Consider the following 20414-nt stretch of genomic DNA (forward strand, 5'->3'; position numbering starts at 1 on the left):
TGCCTGTTCTTAATAAAAAGCATGTAAGTGTCTTTCACATAGAATGTAACACATTTCTGTAAAAGCTTATCGAATACCATATGCTTTTGGGACCATGTAATGTAAATGATAATTGTAGTTTATCCTTTCTAATGTGCTGGCTGTTCAGCTCACAAAGTTTGATTACAGGCTTTCAAATAACCTGGAATCACATTTACAGAAGCTGAGATGTAGGACTAATTATCACGCCTTGAAATTTACTGACAATATTAATGAAATGGGGAGGAAGTTGGTTGAGAGAATGAAGATGAAAAACAAGCATTTCATTGCCCTGCATTTGAGGTGAATTGCAATTTGTTTGGAACTGTTTGATTTCTATTATGAGGATGGATTATGAGGAAAGGTATAACCATGGCAGACCACAAAACATCTTTTACAAAGCAGTTAACATTCCTGACCTGGTTGTTTTCCCACAATGAGTATCACTCTTCATCTCTGATTCGATTAACATATTGTGCATTTTGAAATGCTTATTAACAATTTAGAAGATTGCATTACACAAACAATTTGAATTGTCAATGGCTATTGATTTAATTGGCAGGAAGACATGATATTGAGTGCAACTAAGATTCAAGATTTTGTGAACAAGCTGCGTGCCACATTCTCTATGTCAGTAGTTTTCTGTAACTGTTAAAATGACTTTCCAACACAATGATAGTAGCTATCTATGCTTATGTTAGTATCTTTGAACGCTGATTCCAGTAGCTTTTATCAAATTGAAAATCAAGATTTTGTAGAGAAACTCAATTTTCTTTTGTCGAGATTTCGTATCTCTAGCCCTTCTTGTTTGAGATTTGTGTTACACTATCAATATGGATAATCAGTTGGTTTTGTTGCCATCAGTATATATGGTCGTAGCTTTTTATTACTAGTCTAGTAGTTTTTTACATGTGTTATAGTAGCTTTATGTTTCTATATCAGTAGCTTTTAGATTGCTTGTTTTTTATTATCTAATTGATAAAGATTGCTTATTTTGTCATATTAATGAAACAATCATATACCAAGAAGATGCACGCTGAATCTTTTGGGTACTATAGGATGGTAGAAATACTAGTATGAGTGAAATTTACCTCTACAAAAGAGTTCAATTATCATGAGATGGATGGTGTGCGACACACATGGAGGAAGAGGATGAGAGCTGACAGGGGAAGAGGGCACATTCCTTGATTGGGTCTACGTAATGCTTTGTTAGTTGTTAAGCAAACCAACAAAGGAGACGACCTAATTCATGATGAATGTTTCACCACTCCACCTTTCTTATTTGGGTGGGCATTTCTGGATCGATCTTTGTCCACTTGAAGTAAGAGAAAAGTATAGTCCAAGCAACTAATTGATCGGTTCTTTTTAGCTTTCAAACTTGGAATAGGAATCTTATATAGGACAGGCTTTCTCCACCGATCTTTCTATAGCACTTTTCCGGCCTATAGGCCTTTATGTTTCTATATCAGTAGCTTTTAGATTGCTTGTTTTTTATTATCTAATTGATAAAGATTGCTTATTTTGTCATATTTTTGTTCTCGTAGAATTCTTCCCATATGCACTGGCGGTGGTTGATTCTAAAGATCATGTGAATTTGAGTAGTGAAGCCTCCATTGACCAAGAGATCATTCAGCCAACCAAGAAATGTTGAAATGAAGCTTGGTGCTGTAGGTGGCAAAATAATGCTTATGGTTAGTGTAGTGTGGTAGAGCTTGACAACAAGAAACTTCAACGAAGGCTATATGAAAAATGACAGTAGCATTACAATATTGACAGTAGCTTTATACAACTATTGTAATAGATTTTTACAACTATGGTAGTGGCTTTTTACAAATATGGAAGCAACTTTTTACATAGTTATATCATTGTTGAACTCTGCATACTTTTTGCATCATTGAATATGCTTTTTTTTTTCTCGATTACTGTAGCATTTTTCTTTTTGTTGTATACTTTACATTTTTATAGGTTTGTTAGTCTTTGAGAGTAGCTTTCTCAGCCTATGAGAGTAGTTTTTTTTTCTACTTGGTAGTAGCTTTTGGTTTTTTGTGAGAGTAGGACTTGGTGTTGGTTAGTGTAGTTTTTGTTTTGCTTGATAGTAGCTTTTGGTGATTGTGAGAGTTGCTTTTGTTACTGGTGATGGTGACAGTAACCATTTGTTGCTGGTGAGAGTATCTTTTTGTGTCGGTGACAGTAGCTTTTATTAATGGTGTTAGTGGCTTTTGATTTTTTGGAGCGTATCTTTTATTGGTGACAATAGCTTTTGTTGCTGGTGATAGTAGCTTTTGTGACCTCGCCGGAAATCTCACCAGCGTAGCTTTTGTTGCTAGTAACAGGAGCTTTTATTGCTAGTGATAGTAGCTTTTGTGATCTCGCCGGAGATTGCCGGAAATCTCACCAGAGTAACTTTTGTTGCTAGCGACAGTAGCTTTTGGTGTTAGTGACAGTAGCTTTTGTAGTCGCTGGAGTTGGTCGGAGACTCACCGGCATAGCTTTTGTGACCTTGCCGGAAATCTCACCAGCGTAGCTTTTGTTGCTAGTAACAGTAGCTTTTATTGCTAGTGATAGTAGCTTTTGTGATCTCGCCAGAGATTGCCGGAAATCTCACCAGAGTAACTTTTGTTGCTAGCGACAGTAGCTTTTGGTGTTAGTGACAGTAGCTTTTATAGTCGCCGGAGTTGGTCGGAGACTCACCGGAAGTTGGCCGGAGACCTGCCGGAGTTGACCGGAGACCTCGCCGGAGAGAAGAGAGAGAGTGGTTGTTGACTTTTTACTCTAGTGGCATTTATGTAAATATGTTGGTTTTTATATCCAAAATATAACACTATTTTTAATCTAGTGGCCTTATGAGGGGAAAAAATTAGTTGCTGGCCTTATGGCTAAAAAAACATTCAAAGATGCACTTATATGTAATTAACCCTATTTGTTAAACATCAATAGTAATATAATGTTTGTGGTTTTGTACTATATTGGCCGTAAGTCATTTCAATAATACAAAGAATAATCTAATACAGATTCCAAAATTGATTCTGAATAACTATAAAGATACCTTTTATTGAGTTCCACAAAACCCGGACTGTTTCTTGGTCTAGGGTTTGCACTCTTCTTCTTGTCCGGCGGTGCGCCTGGGCGGCGTTGGCTCGCCTCGCCTGTTAGAGGCTGCTGCCGGACGGGAATTTGAAAACTAGAGGCCCCACAGCTTCTTGGAGAGGGGTTATGGTTCGAGTCCAGCTCTGGATGGTTTTGGCGACGAGCACCAAAAGAAATCTTGCTCTCAGTGGGAGGTGACACAACGCTGGTCGAGCGTCGCCGAGGCACCTTCTTGATCTCCATGATGGACGACGTGATGGAGGGGCTGGACGGTGGTAGCGGCGTATTGGATTGGACTGCATCAGACTGGTTTTGACGTAGCTCGGTCGGGCTTCGACGTGGGTTAAGGCAGCATGACCGGACGTTGCGTTGCAGCGGCGAGGCTGGTGTCAGTGGTAATGGCGAGGGTTGGCGTCGATGCTGCGGCAGGGTCTGGTTTCTGGTGGCGGCGGTCGACTGGTGAGGTTGAAGATGGACGGTGGGCTGGGTTCAAGATGTTCATAATTGGGCCTGAGCTGTATTTCTTTCTTGGGACTGTTGGGCTGCGAATTTTGGGCTAGGTTGTTTGACCTAGACCCTATTTAGTTTGCTTAGTCTTTTCAATAATTCCCTATTTTCATGGACAATCTAGGCACTTGTGTGCATCTAGTTTTACCTATGGGTATTAATCTTGTCGACTTAATTCTCAGTGTCTCTAGTTGTACACCAATTGAGGTCTCTAGGCGATTAGATTTACTGGGTAATAGTTAGGTTGGGAGGGTCAGATCATTCTAGCGCCTCTGGCGTAGTACTAAAGGGAGATTCCTCTATGTCTATGTATTTGATTGTACAATGTGTAGGTTTATTTTCTATGTACCACTGTGGGTACTACCACTATCTTCTTGTCTGTCTAGATGACAGCAGAAGGGTATGTAATAGCCTATTTTGGCTTATGAATATATTTTTCGCCCTCGGGAGCTTCAAAAATAATAATAATACAAAGAATATTTCACTCGAAAAACTAAAATATGATGTGTGTGTGTGTGTGAGTAGAAGTAGAAAAGCGAATTCCATATTTTCATAACAAATAGTGGGTAAAACCCATCCATATTTTCAATTCAATATCCACCCAAAATATGCCAACTAGGATACATATTTTCTTTTGGGCCATTGGGCTATGGCCTGTTTAGTTTTTCAGGTTTTTCCAACTAGTCCCACTATTCTTTGTGGGGTTTATGGGTTTGTCCCGGTCTATACATGCACTATGCCCTAGTTTAGTGGCATGCATCCTAGTATTTAGTTGTCTAGTCTATCCTACTTGATGATCTTCTATGAGTCTTCTTAAAAGTACAATTTATTTTTGTACCATAATTATGTGCTCGGCAAGAAGTAAATAGCAGGCTATAGGTTTCTTCAAAGATGAAGATTTTTTTGTTAGTTTAGACTTTGTGTTTTAATATTCCATGATCTAGTCTACTTACCATTGTAGACGTAAGCTTATCAGTTTATATATGTTTTGGTGGATGTATTATTTCGACCATTGTGGTTGATTCATTAATAAGAATGTGTCATTATTCTTAAAAAAAAAAAACCAAAAAAACAAAACAAAACGTCAATAAGCAACAAATAATATTATAATTGACAATGTATAACAACTAATTATTGAGACTAGCTTGTGATGTTGCTCTTAGCCTCTTACAAAATAAGCAGTACTAATGCCACTAATTTTGACAATGTATAACAACTAATCATTGAGACTAGAACAGATAGTACTTTGGGAGACTTTTTTGCCCTCTCCTTCTTTCTCACTTAGAGAGACAAGTCATCGGAGACCTTGCCGGACTCCGATGACCAGTGGCAGGCCACCGACTTTGGTGATGGACTCCGGCGACCGGAATCCGGCCATCGGTCACCGAAATCTCTAATTCGGCTACCGAACTGGTGACCGGATTCCGGCGTCTGAATTTATTACCCCCTAATAATACCCAGTAACCATATTATTGCCCCCTAATAATACCCAATAACCATATTATTGCCCCCCAATAACAAGTTTATTAGGGATCAATAATTAGTGAAAAATGAAGATGTTTTTAATTTTGAAAGTTTTAGTAGGTTTATCCAAATAAATAATCTTATTATTACCCCCCAATAATCTTATTATTATCTTCCATTAATCGTTTTTCGCTCCCCAATAATCTTATTATTGCCCAACCAAATCATAATAAACGAATCAATCACTACTAGCAACATCTCATATTGAAGTCGGCCAATTTTGCCCTCTATTTGTCACTTCTTCTGTTTTAGAGAGATAGAAACAGAAGAAGACTCGAGTTTCTCATTCTTAAAAAAAAAAAAATTTAAAAAAATAATAATTCTGAATCATCATCATCATGGCGGTGGCGACAATGGAGCAGCATTCCAAAAATCTGCGATCAAGCTACCCAAGCGATGGAGACGAACTAAATACCCGGTTCGTTGAAATATGGCTCTCGTTCAAAATAAGCACCTGGATCGAGACCAGAACCAGGAGGACGGTGAACTGAGCCGGGTCCCACTTCTCCCTCTTCTTTCCGGTCCAGGTGTTGAGCAGGCTCACGCAGACGTACACGCTCGTAAAGATTTGGGTTGACCCGTAACCCGTAGGAGCGGTAATGCACATTGGACGGCTGGGTTGGGTAGTCTGACGGGAAGTTGATATCAAAGAAGAAGAGCGCGTCGTGGTAGCGAGTCCCGGTGGCGCCGACGATGATTGATCTGAGAATCCGCGCATGTAGATAGAGTCGGGGAGATTGTTCTCTAGAATCCGCCACTCCTTCGTGATTAACTTGTGGACGGATCCGTCGGATCTCTTTCCTTGCCGGAGAGAGAGAGAGAGAGAGAGAGAGAGAGAGAGAGAGAGAGAGAGAGAGAGAGAGAGAGAGAGAGAGAGAGAGAGAGAGAGAGAAGTTTGTAGTTTATTAATTAGATTGGGGATAAAAATGTCACTTAAGTTTAAATTGGGTAAATGAGAGTATTTGAGTAAGTGGGCAATTTTTATACTAAAATTAAGTAAGTGGTCACGGCCCCTATTACTTTTTTGAGAAGTCTCAAATTGCCGTTGAGGTAGCATTACAAAAACAAGTGACCGTTCAAGAAGGATAAAATTGAATTGACAAAAGTTCCATACCCGTGACCGTTCGATCACATATCCAACGGTGGAGAAGTAAGAACCACCATCACGAACCATGTACCCTCACCACACCACACCTACAGCATAAACCTCATCTCTCTCCCCTCCTCCCTCTTCCAAGTCTCAGAGCCTCGAAAAATGGTCGTATCTCTGAGACTACCTTCTCTGAGCTCGCTCTTCTCGCCCTCCATCTCCCGCCGTTACCCGTCAGTTCTCCGCCGTCGCCACCACCTCCGTCCGCCGCCTTCCTCCGCAAGTTTCTCAGCTCAGAGCAGTGCGCCGGCGACCGACGTCGTCGACAGTCGGAAGAGCAACCAGAAAGTCCAGGAAGGCGGCGTCACTCCTCGATCACAGGACTTCAATGCTTGGTACCTCGACGTCATTGCAAATGCGGAGCTTGCAGATTACGGTCCGGTTCGCGGAACCATGGTGATTCGTCCCTACGGCTATGCTATCTGGGAAGCCATTCAGGTAGTGATAACTACTCTGTTGCCTCAATTTGGAGTTCAATTTTAGGGTTTTGATTGTGATTTTACTTACCTTGTAGGATTATCTGAATGTGAAATTCAAGGAGACTGGTCACAGTAATATGTATTTCCCACAGGTAATTAGTTAAGTTTGTTAGAATGTGAAATTCAAGATTGGCAATGTGTTGAGATGTTTGAAATGTGGAATGTGCAGCTTATACCATACTCGTTTATAGAGAAAGAAGCTAGTCATGTTGAGGGTTTTAGTCCTGAATTAGCACTGGTGACAATTGGAGGAGGGAAGGAGCTTGAAGAAAAGCTTGTGGTACGTAATGTGTATTCTGTCGTGAAGTATTTGTGTTCGACTATTGAAGATATTAATCACTATGACCTGAGATATGGCTTTGATTGTTGCACTTCTTGAGGCTCTGGCAGGTTCGACCGACAAGTGAAACGATAGTGAATCATATGTTCACTCAGTGGATTCATAGCTACCGTGATCTTCCGCTTATGGTTAACCAGGTATGGTGATGCTTTGTTGCATCTTTTGCAGCGTGTCAACTTTATGTACAGGAATTTTGCTTTGAACTTTGGTCTTTATCATGTCTAATTTGACTCAGTGGGCAAATGTCACAAGATGGGAGATGCGGACGAAACCTTTTGTGAGGACTCTTGAATTTCTCTGGCAGGAAGGCCATACTGCTCATGCCACTCCAGAGGAGGCGGAAAAAGAGGTTTTCATCTGATTTAATGACCGCCCTTAAAACAGTTGTAAAATGAGTGTCGTTCTTGTTTAATGCATTCAGTGTTACTAAACTGCAGGCTATACAGATGATTGACGTATATACAAAATTTGCTTATGAGGAAGCTGCAATACCTGTTATTGCAGGTCGAAAATCAAAAGCGGAAACATTTGCTGGTGCTGTTAGGACCTACACAATAGAGGCTATGATGGGTGATCGGAAGGCATTGCAGGCTGGAACCAGCCACAATCTTGGGCAGAATTTCTCTCGTGCCTTTGGAACACTGGTAATTTGATATGCTATTCAATTTGTGGCAAGATGATCTCTAGCTGTACTTATCCTTTTCTGTGATTGACAGTCATTGATCGTGCATGGTTTTTAATGTGTATATACCATCAACTAGACTGACCAACATATGTGCTTTGTACAGTTTACTGATGAAAGTGGACAGAGGCAACATGTTTGGCAGACTTCCTGGGCTGTGAGTACCCGTTTTGTTGGTGGTATTATAATGACCCATGGAGACGACACTGGTTTAATGCTTCCCCCAAAGATTGCTCCAATACAGGTAAAGGCCTAAAGTTGGAGACCTTAAATCATTATATTCTAAGGCATGTCCCTAATGTCTGACAGAAGCTTGCCCATGGATGGATGACCGCTTATGTCTGACAGAAATTCCCTTTCCCTACTGTGTGGGATGCATTTCTAAATTTTCCAATGTTATACTCCATTATTTGGCTAAGAAGTTTTTTAAACAGAAAGGATGCCTTGTTGTGGTTGGATTAATGATTCTCCTACTTCACATGATCATTTAGTTTGTTCTCATAAGAAAGGATGCCTTGTTATGCTTTAAGTTCAATTTGATTGTGCTTGTGTAATGTGCTGCATGAGCCCAAGTGTGAATGCATGCATTCCTTCTTTGTTCTCTATTATAAGAATGCATTGGTGCGTAGGTGGTGATCGTACCCATTTGGAAGAAGGAAGATGATAAAGCAGGAGTTCTCAATGTTGCATCATCTGTAAAGGATGCACTGCACACTGCCGGGATTAAAGTTAAACTCGATGACACCGATCAAAGAACCCCAGGATGGAAATTTAATTTCTGGGAGATGAAGGTTTGTGTTCTTCATTGTTAAAGATAAAATAGAAATTGGTATCTTTGGCTTGCTACTCTTGGAGATTCAATTTACACTTTGCTATGAAAAGATTCTCTTGTTTTTCAATCCCTCAAATGCCGACTTGATTTTGTAGGGAGTCCCTTTAAGGATTGAAATCGGTCCTCGTGATGTATCAAGCCAGAGCGTGGTTGTATGCAGAAGAGATGTTCCTGGAAAGCAAGGGAAGGTTTTTGGAATATCCATGGAGCCTTCAATTTTGGAGGCTTATATCAAGGACAAGTTGGATGAGATCCAGTCATCTCTTTTGGGACAAGCAACATCATTTCGTGATAGGTGCATTTGCTGGCTCTAACATTTAATACTCTTTATGATCTTAACTCTCAGGATTGATTCTCCTCCATTGAGTTTCATGAAACATTATTAGGAAAAAGAATTTATAGTGCTCATTGAATTCCCTGAAGTTAAAAACAAAACATAATTGCAGTTTCAAACTAGGTTATGGTCATAGTGCAATATGTATGCAATGAATTTGCTACCTCTGTCATTCTAGAAAGCCAGGGTTTATGCCTTGTCTATTCACTATGATGAGATGTCTATCCTTTCAAATGTTGCAGTTTGTAGGAAAAGTTGTGGAGGCATTGACAATAACATTGTTTTTTTTTTTTTGCAGCAATATTGTGGATGTGAGCTCATATGATGAACTCAAAGTTGCAATCTCCCAGGGAAAATGGGCAAGAGGTCCTTGGTCAGCTAGGTATGGGTCTAAAATTGTTCTTTTGATGATGGCTTTGTTGATCATATAGTATGAATTGCATAATGTAGACTAGTGTGAATTGCTCTTCTGACACTAAAATTAAGCTCTAATTATGGCCGTATTGGTACAGTGACAAAGATGAGTTGAAGGTGAAAGAAGAAACAGGGGCAACCATAAGGTGTTTTCCTTTTGACCAGCCGCATGGGATTAAAACATGTTTGATGACTGGCAATCCTGCAGAGGAAGTTGCCATTTTCGCAAAGTCATACTAGGTTTCTTGGTTTTCACTTGGAACGCCCAAACGGTGTTTACTGCACAGAGACTACTTGTGGTCTGTTTTGTCAAACTTTCTTCTTATAGACTTGTAGTGGATTACAGCAAGTGTTGTAACATAACAATTGCTATGAAATGTCGAAGTGGTTCGTTGCTAATTTCCTGGATTCTCCTCATCCTTGGATGATGATATTTTTGGTCTGATCCTTGGATGATTAGGAACTAATGGAACATATTCTTTTTCACGGTCATGAATAAAGAATTGGTTTTTAGGAGAAACAAGGCCCAAAGGGAGACAAGGAGAGGTTCTTGATCCATCGTCAATAACCGAATCACATGAGATGGTTCTTGTGTAACGTAGAGGGCTAAGTTTATTCTTTTGTCTAGAGGTTGCAAAAAGAGTTGAATGCTTCCCAGGAATGCGTTTACCTACTAAGGAGGCAAAAATGCGATTGAGCTTTTCCTTGAAGGAAATCCAAGAAACTATTTCTTCTTAGAATATGATCAAAATACATTCAGGGACTGATAATCAACAAATGATGCCTGCTGTTTCAAATGTGCATGTTTCATATTTATGGCTTCCTGATGCTTCAAGGATGTACAGGTGTTTTGGTTCAATCTGCATTTTCTTTACTCCTGCATGCACATACTGGGATGTGGTATGTGATCAATTCAAGGTTGGTAAAACTAATTACCACTAGCATTGGAGTCATTTTACATCACAAAGACCAGTTTCTTGATCACAGAATCCATCCCGATTAAGTAGTTTCTGAGGTGGAGCGCTTAACAGAGGGGATGAGGGAGAGCCATAAGCATTTCGTCGACTGTTCCCGCAACCTAGGCTTGATCTTGTGCTCACCCCTGTAGTTGGGTTTGTGCCATTCGCATACTTGCAGAGAGCCTATATGATTATGAACAAACCGAAGAGTTTAGCGGAAATATAAAAGCATCTGATTTTGAAATAAACACATTTCTGTAACTAACACAAGCATAAAAACAGCACCTGCTTCTGGGAGAGGTCCAAAACGGCGTCACTGAAATCAGCGCCTTCGATTAGGGCGCCACCAAGATCACTTCGAGTGAGAACTGATCTAACAAGCACAGCATCCTTGAGATTAGCTTCATTAAGGACCTGTGATCATTTTAATCATTGAGTAATGGAATGAAACAAGGCTGTGTTTCAACAAACTCCTTAGTTCTAATGCAACTATGCTTAAAGCAATGCCAAAGACAAAATGGTTGAGGAGTTTGGGCTATGCTTTTCAAGTTATACCATACGATCCATCAATGTGTCGCTTAAATCCGCACCTGTGAAATATTAAAAGATTAAAAATTTAAGAGTCTGTCTGCAAAAAGATTGTTTATGTTGTAACAATAAGCAACAAGAATCCTAATCAAAGATACTGATCCTGGATAATTTCACAAGAGATTCAGTAGTTAGGTTACTAAAGTTTGAACCATGCAAGAACAAAGAAACACCAAATAACTGCAAGTAAAGTAGAATTATGAAACAAATGAAAATTAGCCTATGCTTTGACTCCAATTTAGATTCTAATCAAATCTAGGTTTTGTTTTGGGTAAAGCATAGTAACTATACTAACATAATAACACTACGCTGCTCTATATCTTCAAAAACATAATGCATTGAAAACAAACTATTTTTGACATGGCGGTGTCAAGTGTGTGATCATAAAAGAGAAATATTCCTAAATTTAGGCAACTAAAGGGATTAAATAGATAAGTAAATGATATCCTTTTTTCTGTAAAATTAATGATAGCCTGATAGGTCACCACTAGTTTGTTAAGTATGATTCTTCTTACTAGTCCTTTTTATGTTTCTCTAATGAGTCTAACTTTGCTATGGGAACGAAGTTTCTGAAATGCAGCTAGTACTCCAGATTGGAGTCATTCTGATCCTTGAATAGGCTTGAAATTAAACGGAGGCTAGCCATAATAAGTATGAATAGAGTTCCAATGGCAAGTGGAAAACGAGTTCATATAGAGAAGTCAAGAATGCTTTCAACTCACACATTACGGATTTTAGAACTGAAAGTCTGGAAACATTTACTCCTATGATAAGTTGTTAAGAAAGGTATTTTCTACTTCTACTACCTTTCCTTTGGTTCATATTTTGGTTTCAATTTACACAATAAGGTGTTCGGTGACAACAAGCTTACCAGCAAAATTAGCCTTATATGCTACAGCTTTCTCAAGGTATGCACCATTGAATGTTGAACCACTGAAATCGGATTCCCTCATATCAGCAGATGTGAAATTGGCTCTCCTGTATAAGTCGATTAGTTTAGTTATAAATGCAAGACTACAGAATCGAAACCAGTTCCAAAAGTAGTAAAGCGCTGTAAGACTGAAATCAAACAAACAGCAAAAGAAACAGAACACTGTCCTACAGAATACAAATAGCAGCCACAGGTACCAACTAAAATGCAGATACTGATAGCAAGTCCATTTTCTCCTCATCTGTTTGCTATGTACATTGGTCTAATTAAATTCAGAACTCAAATGCCAGAATTACCTGAAATTTTCATTCACATGTACTGCTTTCCTGTAAATCAAGATTGGAACAGAATTTAAACCTTCTACATACAACCCAGGAAAGCTTAGAGTATACAAACTTAAAATAAATAAATAAATAAATAAATGTGACCTGAGGTCTGCAGAACCAAATTGGGCTGCTGATCCTATACCAAATTCACCAGGTGTTTCGGCTTCAAACTTATTGAGGTCTGCAATGGCGGGCATGCCAGAGCTGAAGCTAATAACTGCAGCAGTTGCCAATGCTACTGAAACTATGTTTTTCCAATTCTTGGACCCTTCTCTAATGGTCATGCATTGCTTGTGGGAACCATCTTCCCTTTCAGGGAAACTCAATAAGCTACTATAGAACTATAACAGTAACAACTTAAAACTTTATTACTTGTACTTTGAATAGCTTATAGAACCACAGAAGTAATTACCTTGAAAATTGTGTCTGTTAGGGTCTATCTGGCATACGATGGAAAAGGGTCTGGAGAGGGATTGCTGACGGGTTGGATAAGTCTTTGAATTCGAAGAAGATGAGGTTAAGGACTGAATGGAAAGTGAGGAAATAAAAGTGAGTGCCATTACAATTTTCAGAGTGATTTGGATATAGATGCCAAGGATCCAAGAAGTACAGAAACTAGAATTTGAGGTAGGACTTGAGAGAAAATTGGATTGGGAAGGTTCAATATGCTCCTTTGATGAGGCATGAACTTTCTGGCTGAGATGTGTACACATGTGTTTGTTTGTTCTTTGGTTGGTTGTTTACCACTTGTTGCCAACCCAAGTATCAACATCGAGGGAGTTCCAATAAGAGAGTAGATAAACTGACCTTTTGGTATGGATAATTTTCAGATTATTTCAGAGTTTTCATCATTTCACGGGTCTCGAATTTTTTAAACTTTAATAACAATTGATGAGTACCATGATTTCTAGAAGAAGAGAAAAAATCTTAAAATGACAAGAACATTTCCACAACACATCAAAAAATATACCTAGCGAGTACTAAGGAGATAATTGGATGCATGATTGCATCGAATTAGGGTAAACGAGGCGACTATGCATACTCCCACTCAACAACATACATCTAATATGGGGAAATCTTCCATTATTGTAACTGTAGTTAACTAGTTATGACCGACCATGCATATTTCGCTCAAAATTATTTAGCAATCTTTTACTCAAATAATGGAAGAACTAAATACAAGTCGCCTATTTTAAAAGCCTAACAAAAAAAGGAACCCAAATCAAGCCCATATCTGGATCCCAAATCCAAATCTGGCAGCCCAAATTCTAGATTAGAACTCAAGCCGTCCCAAATTTCTTTGTTGTAGCCCCAGGCCCACCAAAAATATGACATCACGTGTCTCCGAGAAGAGCAACTACCAACACCAACAAAAAGCCATTTTCCATCACAATTCACAAGTCTAGATAATTGATTCCACGAGGCCCAGAGATCGAGAAATGTTCGACAATGGATCCATTCATATCTCAGGAAAGGAACCTGTTCAATTTAATTGTTAGGTACCAAGTGACGTCAAGTCTTTTTATAGAGATGAAATTGATCCAACAGTATTCCTCTATCCCATCCTCAAATTTTTTTTTTTGGTCTCTAAGATTAAAAAAAAAACGGGTAGTGCTATTCACACACCCATTGTCTCTATTCACATACCCTCTCTATTTTTCTATTACTTTAATTTAATTTATTTTTACAAATTACCATAACTACCCTCCCTTGCAATTCTGATTGTTTTTATTTTTTTCTATTTTGCAAATCAATCATCGCCAAATTCTAAACCCTTATTTTCCCTCAGCCGAGGACTTCAAAACCCTATTTTGCAAGTCAGTTTGTGTTCAAGTTTTTTCGTCCTTCCCAAACTCTAAACTGCATGAAATTTTAGCATGCTCTACCTTAATGTGTTTGCTTTGATTCTGGAAAATTTTAAGTTCATTGCTGCACAAATGAATTTTTAGTAAATCTCCAAAGCTGAACTGTTCATGCCTTAAGGGTCTACTTTAAATTGTGTTAAATTTGGTCTTATTCTAAATTTCTCTTGCTTGAGAACCCCTTAAGTCATACCCTGGGTTTGGGGTGTGAGAAATTGATATTAAATTTCCTAATTTTTCTTTAGATTTAGCATGAACAAGGTTTTGATTGATGAGGAAGTAATCAAGGAAATTGAGTGTTTCATCTTATTTATTTTTGTAGGGCAGCTAAAATATTAACTGAAATGAGGAGCACCTTTGTTGCTTCCTGAAAGTTGACAATTTTAATGAGGCAAACTGTTTTTTCGGGTCATTAGCTAATGTTCTTGAAATCTTATGTAGGGTTGATGATTCAAATTTTTTGCTTACATCAGAATTTTGATCGTGATCTTTAGATTTTGCACGAAGAAGTTAAGTTTTGGGTGATGAGGAAGTAATCAAGAAAGTTTTTGTGACTATTGATATCCCTTATAAAACTCTGCATTGTCACACCCCGACCCTAGGACATGATGAAATAAATGCTTAAATAAACCTTCAATTTACCACAAATCAACGAAATATCACACCAATTGGCCATAGTACAATCTTCTAGTCATTTGGTTCTTTTACAGTTTATCAAAATTTAGTTTTCACTTTTCCCCAGTTAGGCCCAATTCCTCTCGAATTAAGGCCATCGAGAACACCCCGAACAAGCAGATAACCTCAAATTAAGGCCACCGAGGACACCCCATACTAAGCGGAATTCCCAATTGGATTTTGGGTCTTTCACCCTAGGGAGGCACAATCCCTACTTAATTATCTGCTCGAACCCACGAGTCCCAATCGGTTTTAGGGTCTTTCACCTAAGGGAACTCGATCCCTCCTTAATTATATCTCGAGCCTAACTGGATTTAAGTTCATTGATATTTACAAATTAAAGTTCTTTCAATTTCATCTCAATTATCAGAATATGTTAGCATAACAACAATAATTTTGACACCCAATATGTTGGTTAATTATAAACCAAATCATATACAAATTTATATAATCATTACCCATACGTAAGTATAATTGTAAGCATAAGAAAACACAAACCTTGATAGCCATTAGAATGAAATTAGGTAAACACAAGCAATTACCCAATTCTAGTTCTGCAATTTGAGAAGAAACATGAACTATGCTTCTCCAGTCTTCGAGATCATGATCGAACAGATCAGCACCTCAGGACGAAGGAGATCATCTTATGAAGTACAGAAGAAGAAACTGTTAGATACTCCGAGAACTTCCATGTTGGGAAGGTTCTCTTCCTTTTTCTCTTTAACCCGAGATGATAAAAGACTAGCATGGAGGTGATTTTCGGTAAAGCAAGGCGAGAGACTAACAGAGAGAAATGCGAGATTCATGAAGAGTGTTCTAGACTCTATTTTCTGTTTTTTTTTTCTTCTTCTTCTGTGGGCCCCAGAAATTCATATTTATTTTCCAAGAAATTTCTGGAATCTAATTTATGGTTATTGGACGGTTTTGTGGCTCGTGGATGGAGCGGAAGTGTTTCGGATGAAATTTTATTTGGAAAGTAAGACTTTAGGGGGGCACAAAGGTTGACTTTTTATTCATTGGGATTCTCCGAAAAATTCCTTCACAAAAGTTGTAGAGCGCATCGATACGAGTTCGTAGACATACGGAACGCAAAAATCAGAGTTTGTATGAGGAAGTTATGGCTTTCGAAAAAAGTTTCCGTTTTAGTATAAATAGAGGATTTCCAGAAATTATTTCATAATTCCAATTTCCATTTCTGGAAATTTCCTTCTCTCTCGACTGCACCTTCAGAATCAAAGAAACCCGACTGACCCGACCTGGACCCGGCCGATCCGACCCGGCTTTTCCTGTGAGCTCCGGCGATCTCTGGCGGCGAAATATTCCAGATCAGCTCGCCTCCTTGCTCTGGTCGTCCCTTTGGCATCCTCTAGCAGCGATTCTCGGTGGTGGCGGCTCTAGAAGGCGATGAAGTTTGAGGAAACCGGACCCGATCGGTTCTCTGATCTCCGACGTCGGTGAAGCTTCAAACCAGGCTTGGGGAGCTCGCAGGAGCCTCCTAGATAGATCTGTGGTGGTTGTTTGGATCGATTCATGTGAAACTTGGTTCAACTAGGATTGAACAGTAATCCACCACTTGCGAGGTAGTTTTCGACCTTTTACGCTTCGATTTTGACTTTGTGCTAGTTATGAAAATGGATAAGCATGCTGAGATGAACAACTTTGATGTTGGGAGTTTTGTGAAATATTGAGTTTTGGCCTGCGGCGGTGCGCCACCGCCTGTGGCGGCGTTCTGGCCATATTAGGAACTATTTCTGGTATTATATATGTTCTACTCATCGATACAAGCATTTTGATATATAATATGTAATTTTTGGAGTTCGTATGAAATTATTATGATTTTTACTGTTTCATACCGGTTTATTTATTCTATCCGTGAGGATCCAAGTGTTCGATCGACTTGTGGTTTGGACATATCGATCGTGGAAGTATTCTAGAGACTTCGGGAGGTATCGGATGTGGTTTCACCACGATTGGATCCACTTTGGGGATTTTAGTTCAAAACAGGGGTTTCAGACTTAAATCATTTGTGAATTGTTACTAAGTTGAAACCGTATGTGGTTAGGTACTTGACGAAGTATTTTGGATGGATATTTTGTGGATTGACTGCTTTGTTCTATATTGAAGACGCAGCGGGAGTTTCGAGGTGAGTAATCTCACAAGGTTCATTCATGAACATAATACCCTTATTGTTTTGAGAGTTATTTATTAACTGTAAACTATAGTTGGTAATAGTAGGTATTCCTGAGCGGATGACTACGAATATATATATATATATAATATATATTTACGTGAAATATATATGTTTTGGTGGGTTTGTGGATTGACGAAAACAATATGCATGAGTTGATGCTTTTTATTGTTTTGAGTTATGGCTTTCGAAAAACAAATGATTATGGAAATGTTGATTTCGATTTGTTTTGAAAAGCATTGAGATTTGTGTATGAAAACAATATGCATGATTATGCTCATTTATTATTTTGGGTTATGGCTTTTCGGAAAACAATGATTGTGGAAATGTTGATTTCGATTGTTTTGAAAAGCGTTGAGTTTTGTGTAACATTTTGGGTCCAGTGTGACTTCTTTAATGTTTTATTCCAAGGGACTGAAAAGTTCGATGAATGAAGGTCTATGACCTTGGGCAGAATATCAGGTAATCACGTCTCTGGCCAGACGAGTGGTTATGAATTCAGTTAGAGCTCTACTTTGTCTGCCACAATTGTGATTCATGGGGTAACGGGAATTGGTTATATCTAACTCATGAGATTACGTGTTTTTAGGGAACAAGGTGTGAGTTGCTTCATTATTAACGGTTTTTAAGGTAACAAGGTGCAAGTTGTTTTCCTTATTAACGATTTGATAGAAATCAAGGAGTGTGTTGTTTTCTATGGTATGATTGATAGAAATCAAGGTGTGAGTTGCTTTCTTTGGTACGATTGATAGAATTCAAGGTGTGAGTTGTTTTCTATGTTATATTTGATAGAAATCAAGGTGTGAGTTGCTTTCTATCACTACAACAGAAAAGCTAATTTGCGAGGAAAAAATTTGTCGCTGAAAATTGAAATTTCCTCGCCTTAGTGTTTTCGCCAGGAAAATATTTTGGTCGTCAGTTCCTCGCAGTAGGGTGGTCAAGAAAAGTTTTCGCGAGGAAAAACCTATTTCCTCTCGAAACCTTTTTCGCGATGAAAATAATTTTTCTCGCCAATATTCTTTATCGACAATTTATTTCCTCACCTAAACTCGTATTTTTTCCTCTTTAAAAAAGTTTCACCGTTGGAAAATAGTCGTTAAATACATTTCTTGACAAAATAAATTTCCTTGCTAAATGTATGATTTCCTCACTAATGATAAATTATCATTTAAAAATTATAAATAATAAAAATTTCAAAAAAACATTTTCATATTCTGTAGGTATCTTTTGCCGAGGAAGTCTTTCCTCACTGTAAACAATCTTCAACGAGAAAATCTACAATTGTCCTCATATGTATCTTTTTAGCGAGAAAAACATTCATTGATAAAGGTACTCAATGACGAGGAACTTTACATTTATCAATGTAAGTTATATGGTCTACAACGAGGAAATTTACTTTTATCATCATAGATTGAATAATCTATAGTGATGAAATTTACTTTCATCGTCGTAGATACTATGTTCTATAACGATGAAATTTACTTCCATCGTCGTATAACCTTTAGCGATTTAATTTGTAAATGAATATTCATCAAAACTGTGAAATACAAAATAACAGTCTAGAAACGTAAAAGAAACCATCTACACTTGAACAATTGAACATTTGTAAATTAATACTCATCAAAATTGTGAAATACAGAATAAAAGAAACCATCTACACTTGAATAGTTGAACATTTGTAAATGAATACTCATCAAAATTGTGAAATACACAATAAGAGTCTAGAACAGTAAAAGAAACCATCTGTACGTGTAGAACTCCAACTATTTGAGAGATGTAGTGCTGCACTTTTGAATTTTAACCACCCAACACCATTCTACAAATGAAACATATAAAGCTATGATTTACTGTTAAGGAAAATGAAACAAAATACAGGAATGAAAAATATCCATATATATACTTAGTGCTATACTTAAATTTGGCATTATTAATTGAGTAGGTGGGCTAGGAAGAAACATCCACTACAAGAAATTAATCGGTTTATAAATGAATAATTCTATCACCATTTTTTCTAAGCAATTTCATTATATAAAGAGGCAACATAAACTTCTGCAAACAAGAAGGGCAGGGTGATTATAAAAAGCATAAACACTTGCAATAGCTACTACACAAACTAGATTCGGAGATTTATCAAAGCTTGTCTTTAATAGCAATGCTAATTCAGAACAAAAAGAAATGCAAAGATGCAATGCCGGTTCACTGTTCCCTACCTATCATAATATCCAATAGCTATACAAATTAAAAAAAAGAAACCAATCATAAGATAAGGATATCAGGAGTAAAATCACTTCATACGGCATGGAATCAAGGGAAGACTCTTAATAGTACCAACCAAGACTCTTCAATATCATTGTAGAGAACTCAGAACACACATTTTAGAAAAACCACTTACCAAGTCAGAAATTAGATTGAATCAAGTCTAGAATGCAACCACAGGGCCTTTAGAGAGGTCTTCCAACCAGCAATATGTAATTCAAATTAGTTGGTCTTCAAATAGAGTGCATATAATTGGCAGAAAAGATAGGATGTCTAAAAATTATAAGCTTTCAGGATCCACAGAAACATACTTTCTGACTGGAATGTAATTGGCAGAAAAGATACCGTAGCAAGCACGAAATTCCTCATAATGATACTGCACATACACAAGCTTTCATATCAGGGGAATATTCATGAAAAGTTGATCGAACTAATAAACATGCCAATAAGGAACTTGGAAATCATTCAGAACTGTTTGTAATAAGAAAATGCATGACTTGAAACGAAATACTGCTTAGGGATTGAAAAGGAGAAAAGAGACCCTCATGACATTTGAGGTAGTAATGCAAACTTCCCCTGCCCTCTGGAAAACCCAAAACTTAGTGCTCGGAAATGAAGCTCAACTTATCACTGACTAGCCAGGCAACAAATCAGATGGACAAAATCCATTGTAAAATGTAATGAATGCAAGACATGTAAAAGCAACAAAGTATAATGCTGAAGAAGTACCGACATATCCCATTCCAAGGAAAAATAAATAAATAAGAAATTTGGACCAAAAGTGACATGAGGACTAAGGACCATGGATCATCTATCAAAGTTTTCAGAGAACTCTAGTTTAAGGGTCATAAGACAGAACTGCAGCTTTTTCTTAAGATGGAAAATTAAGACACTTAAACAACAGTAATATGTTGATGTAATGAAAACTAGGAACTATCAACAATGGCAGCACTTGGTCTCCAATAACTCCAAAATTCTATTTGCTACATTTCTCATCAATTTCACCAATATTGCCTAAAAACAATTATCGCAAACGTTAGAACACAACTACTGATAAAACTATACTCCAAAATCAACCACTACCACTACAAAAGTCCAATATAATCATCAGAAAAAACATAAAGCCAAAGTAGAGAAGTTTATCAGTCTAAATGATGCGATTCCATTGAGTAACTGAGACAAACTGAACTTATTATATTAGAATGCAATACCTATGTGATAGGCGATGAAACAGAGATCTGCTATTCTTTGTTATATTGGTC

General features: G+C 37.9%; 2 protein-coding genes across 4 annotated transcripts; one reads left to right on the top strand and one right to left on the bottom strand.

The window, feature by feature from the left end:
• The first annotated feature begins 6352 nt into the window (after positions 1-6352).
• On the top strand, positions 6353-9853 carry LOC112178522 (proline--tRNA ligase, chloroplastic/mitochondrial). The gene is made up of 11 exons (XM_024316656.2): positions 6353-6724; positions 6801-6857; positions 6935-7045; positions 7156-7242; positions 7341-7454; positions 7543-7749; positions 7894-8031; positions 8417-8578; positions 8715-8914; positions 9252-9335; positions 9466-9853. Exons 1-11 carry the CDS (start codon positions 6392-6394, stop codon positions 9605-9607), a joined length of 1635 nt encoding a protein of 544 aa, XP_024172424.1. The 5' UTR covers positions 6353-6391; the 3' UTR covers positions 9608-9853.
• A 229-nt stretch (positions 9854-10082) lies between these two features.
• Positions 10083-12906, bottom strand: LOC112178523 (thylakoid lumenal protein TL20.3, chloroplastic). Of its 3 annotated transcripts, none has more exons than XM_024316658.2 (7): positions 12584-12906; positions 12274-12479; positions 12142-12171; positions 11786-11892; positions 10882-10916; positions 10612-10740; positions 10083-10509 (listed from the first exon to the last, which is right to left on the bottom strand). In XM_024316658.2, the coding sequence occupies exons 2-7, from the start codon at positions 12453-12455 to the stop codon at positions 10318-10320; spliced, it is 675 nt and encodes a 224-aa protein (XP_024172426.1). In that variant the 5' UTR covers positions 12456-12479; positions 12584-12906; the 3' UTR covers positions 10083-10317. The 3 variants fall into 3 exon arrangements, with proteins under 3 accessions (XP_024172426.1, XP_040367097.1, XP_024172425.1); XM_024316657.2 differs by having other exon boundaries at positions 10101-10509; positions 12274-12475; positions 12584-12905; XM_040511163.1 differs by lacking the exon at positions 12584-12906 and having other exon boundaries at positions 12274-12494.
• Positions 12907-20414: the final 7508 nt, after the last annotated feature.

The sequence above is a fragment of the Rosa chinensis genome, chromosome 7 (assembly GCF_002994745.2).
Source record: "Rosa chinensis cultivar Old Blush chromosome 7, RchiOBHm-V2, whole genome shotgun sequence".
In the NCBI taxonomy this organism is placed as follows: Eukaryota; Viridiplantae; Streptophyta; class Magnoliopsida; order Rosales; family Rosaceae; genus Rosa; species Rosa chinensis.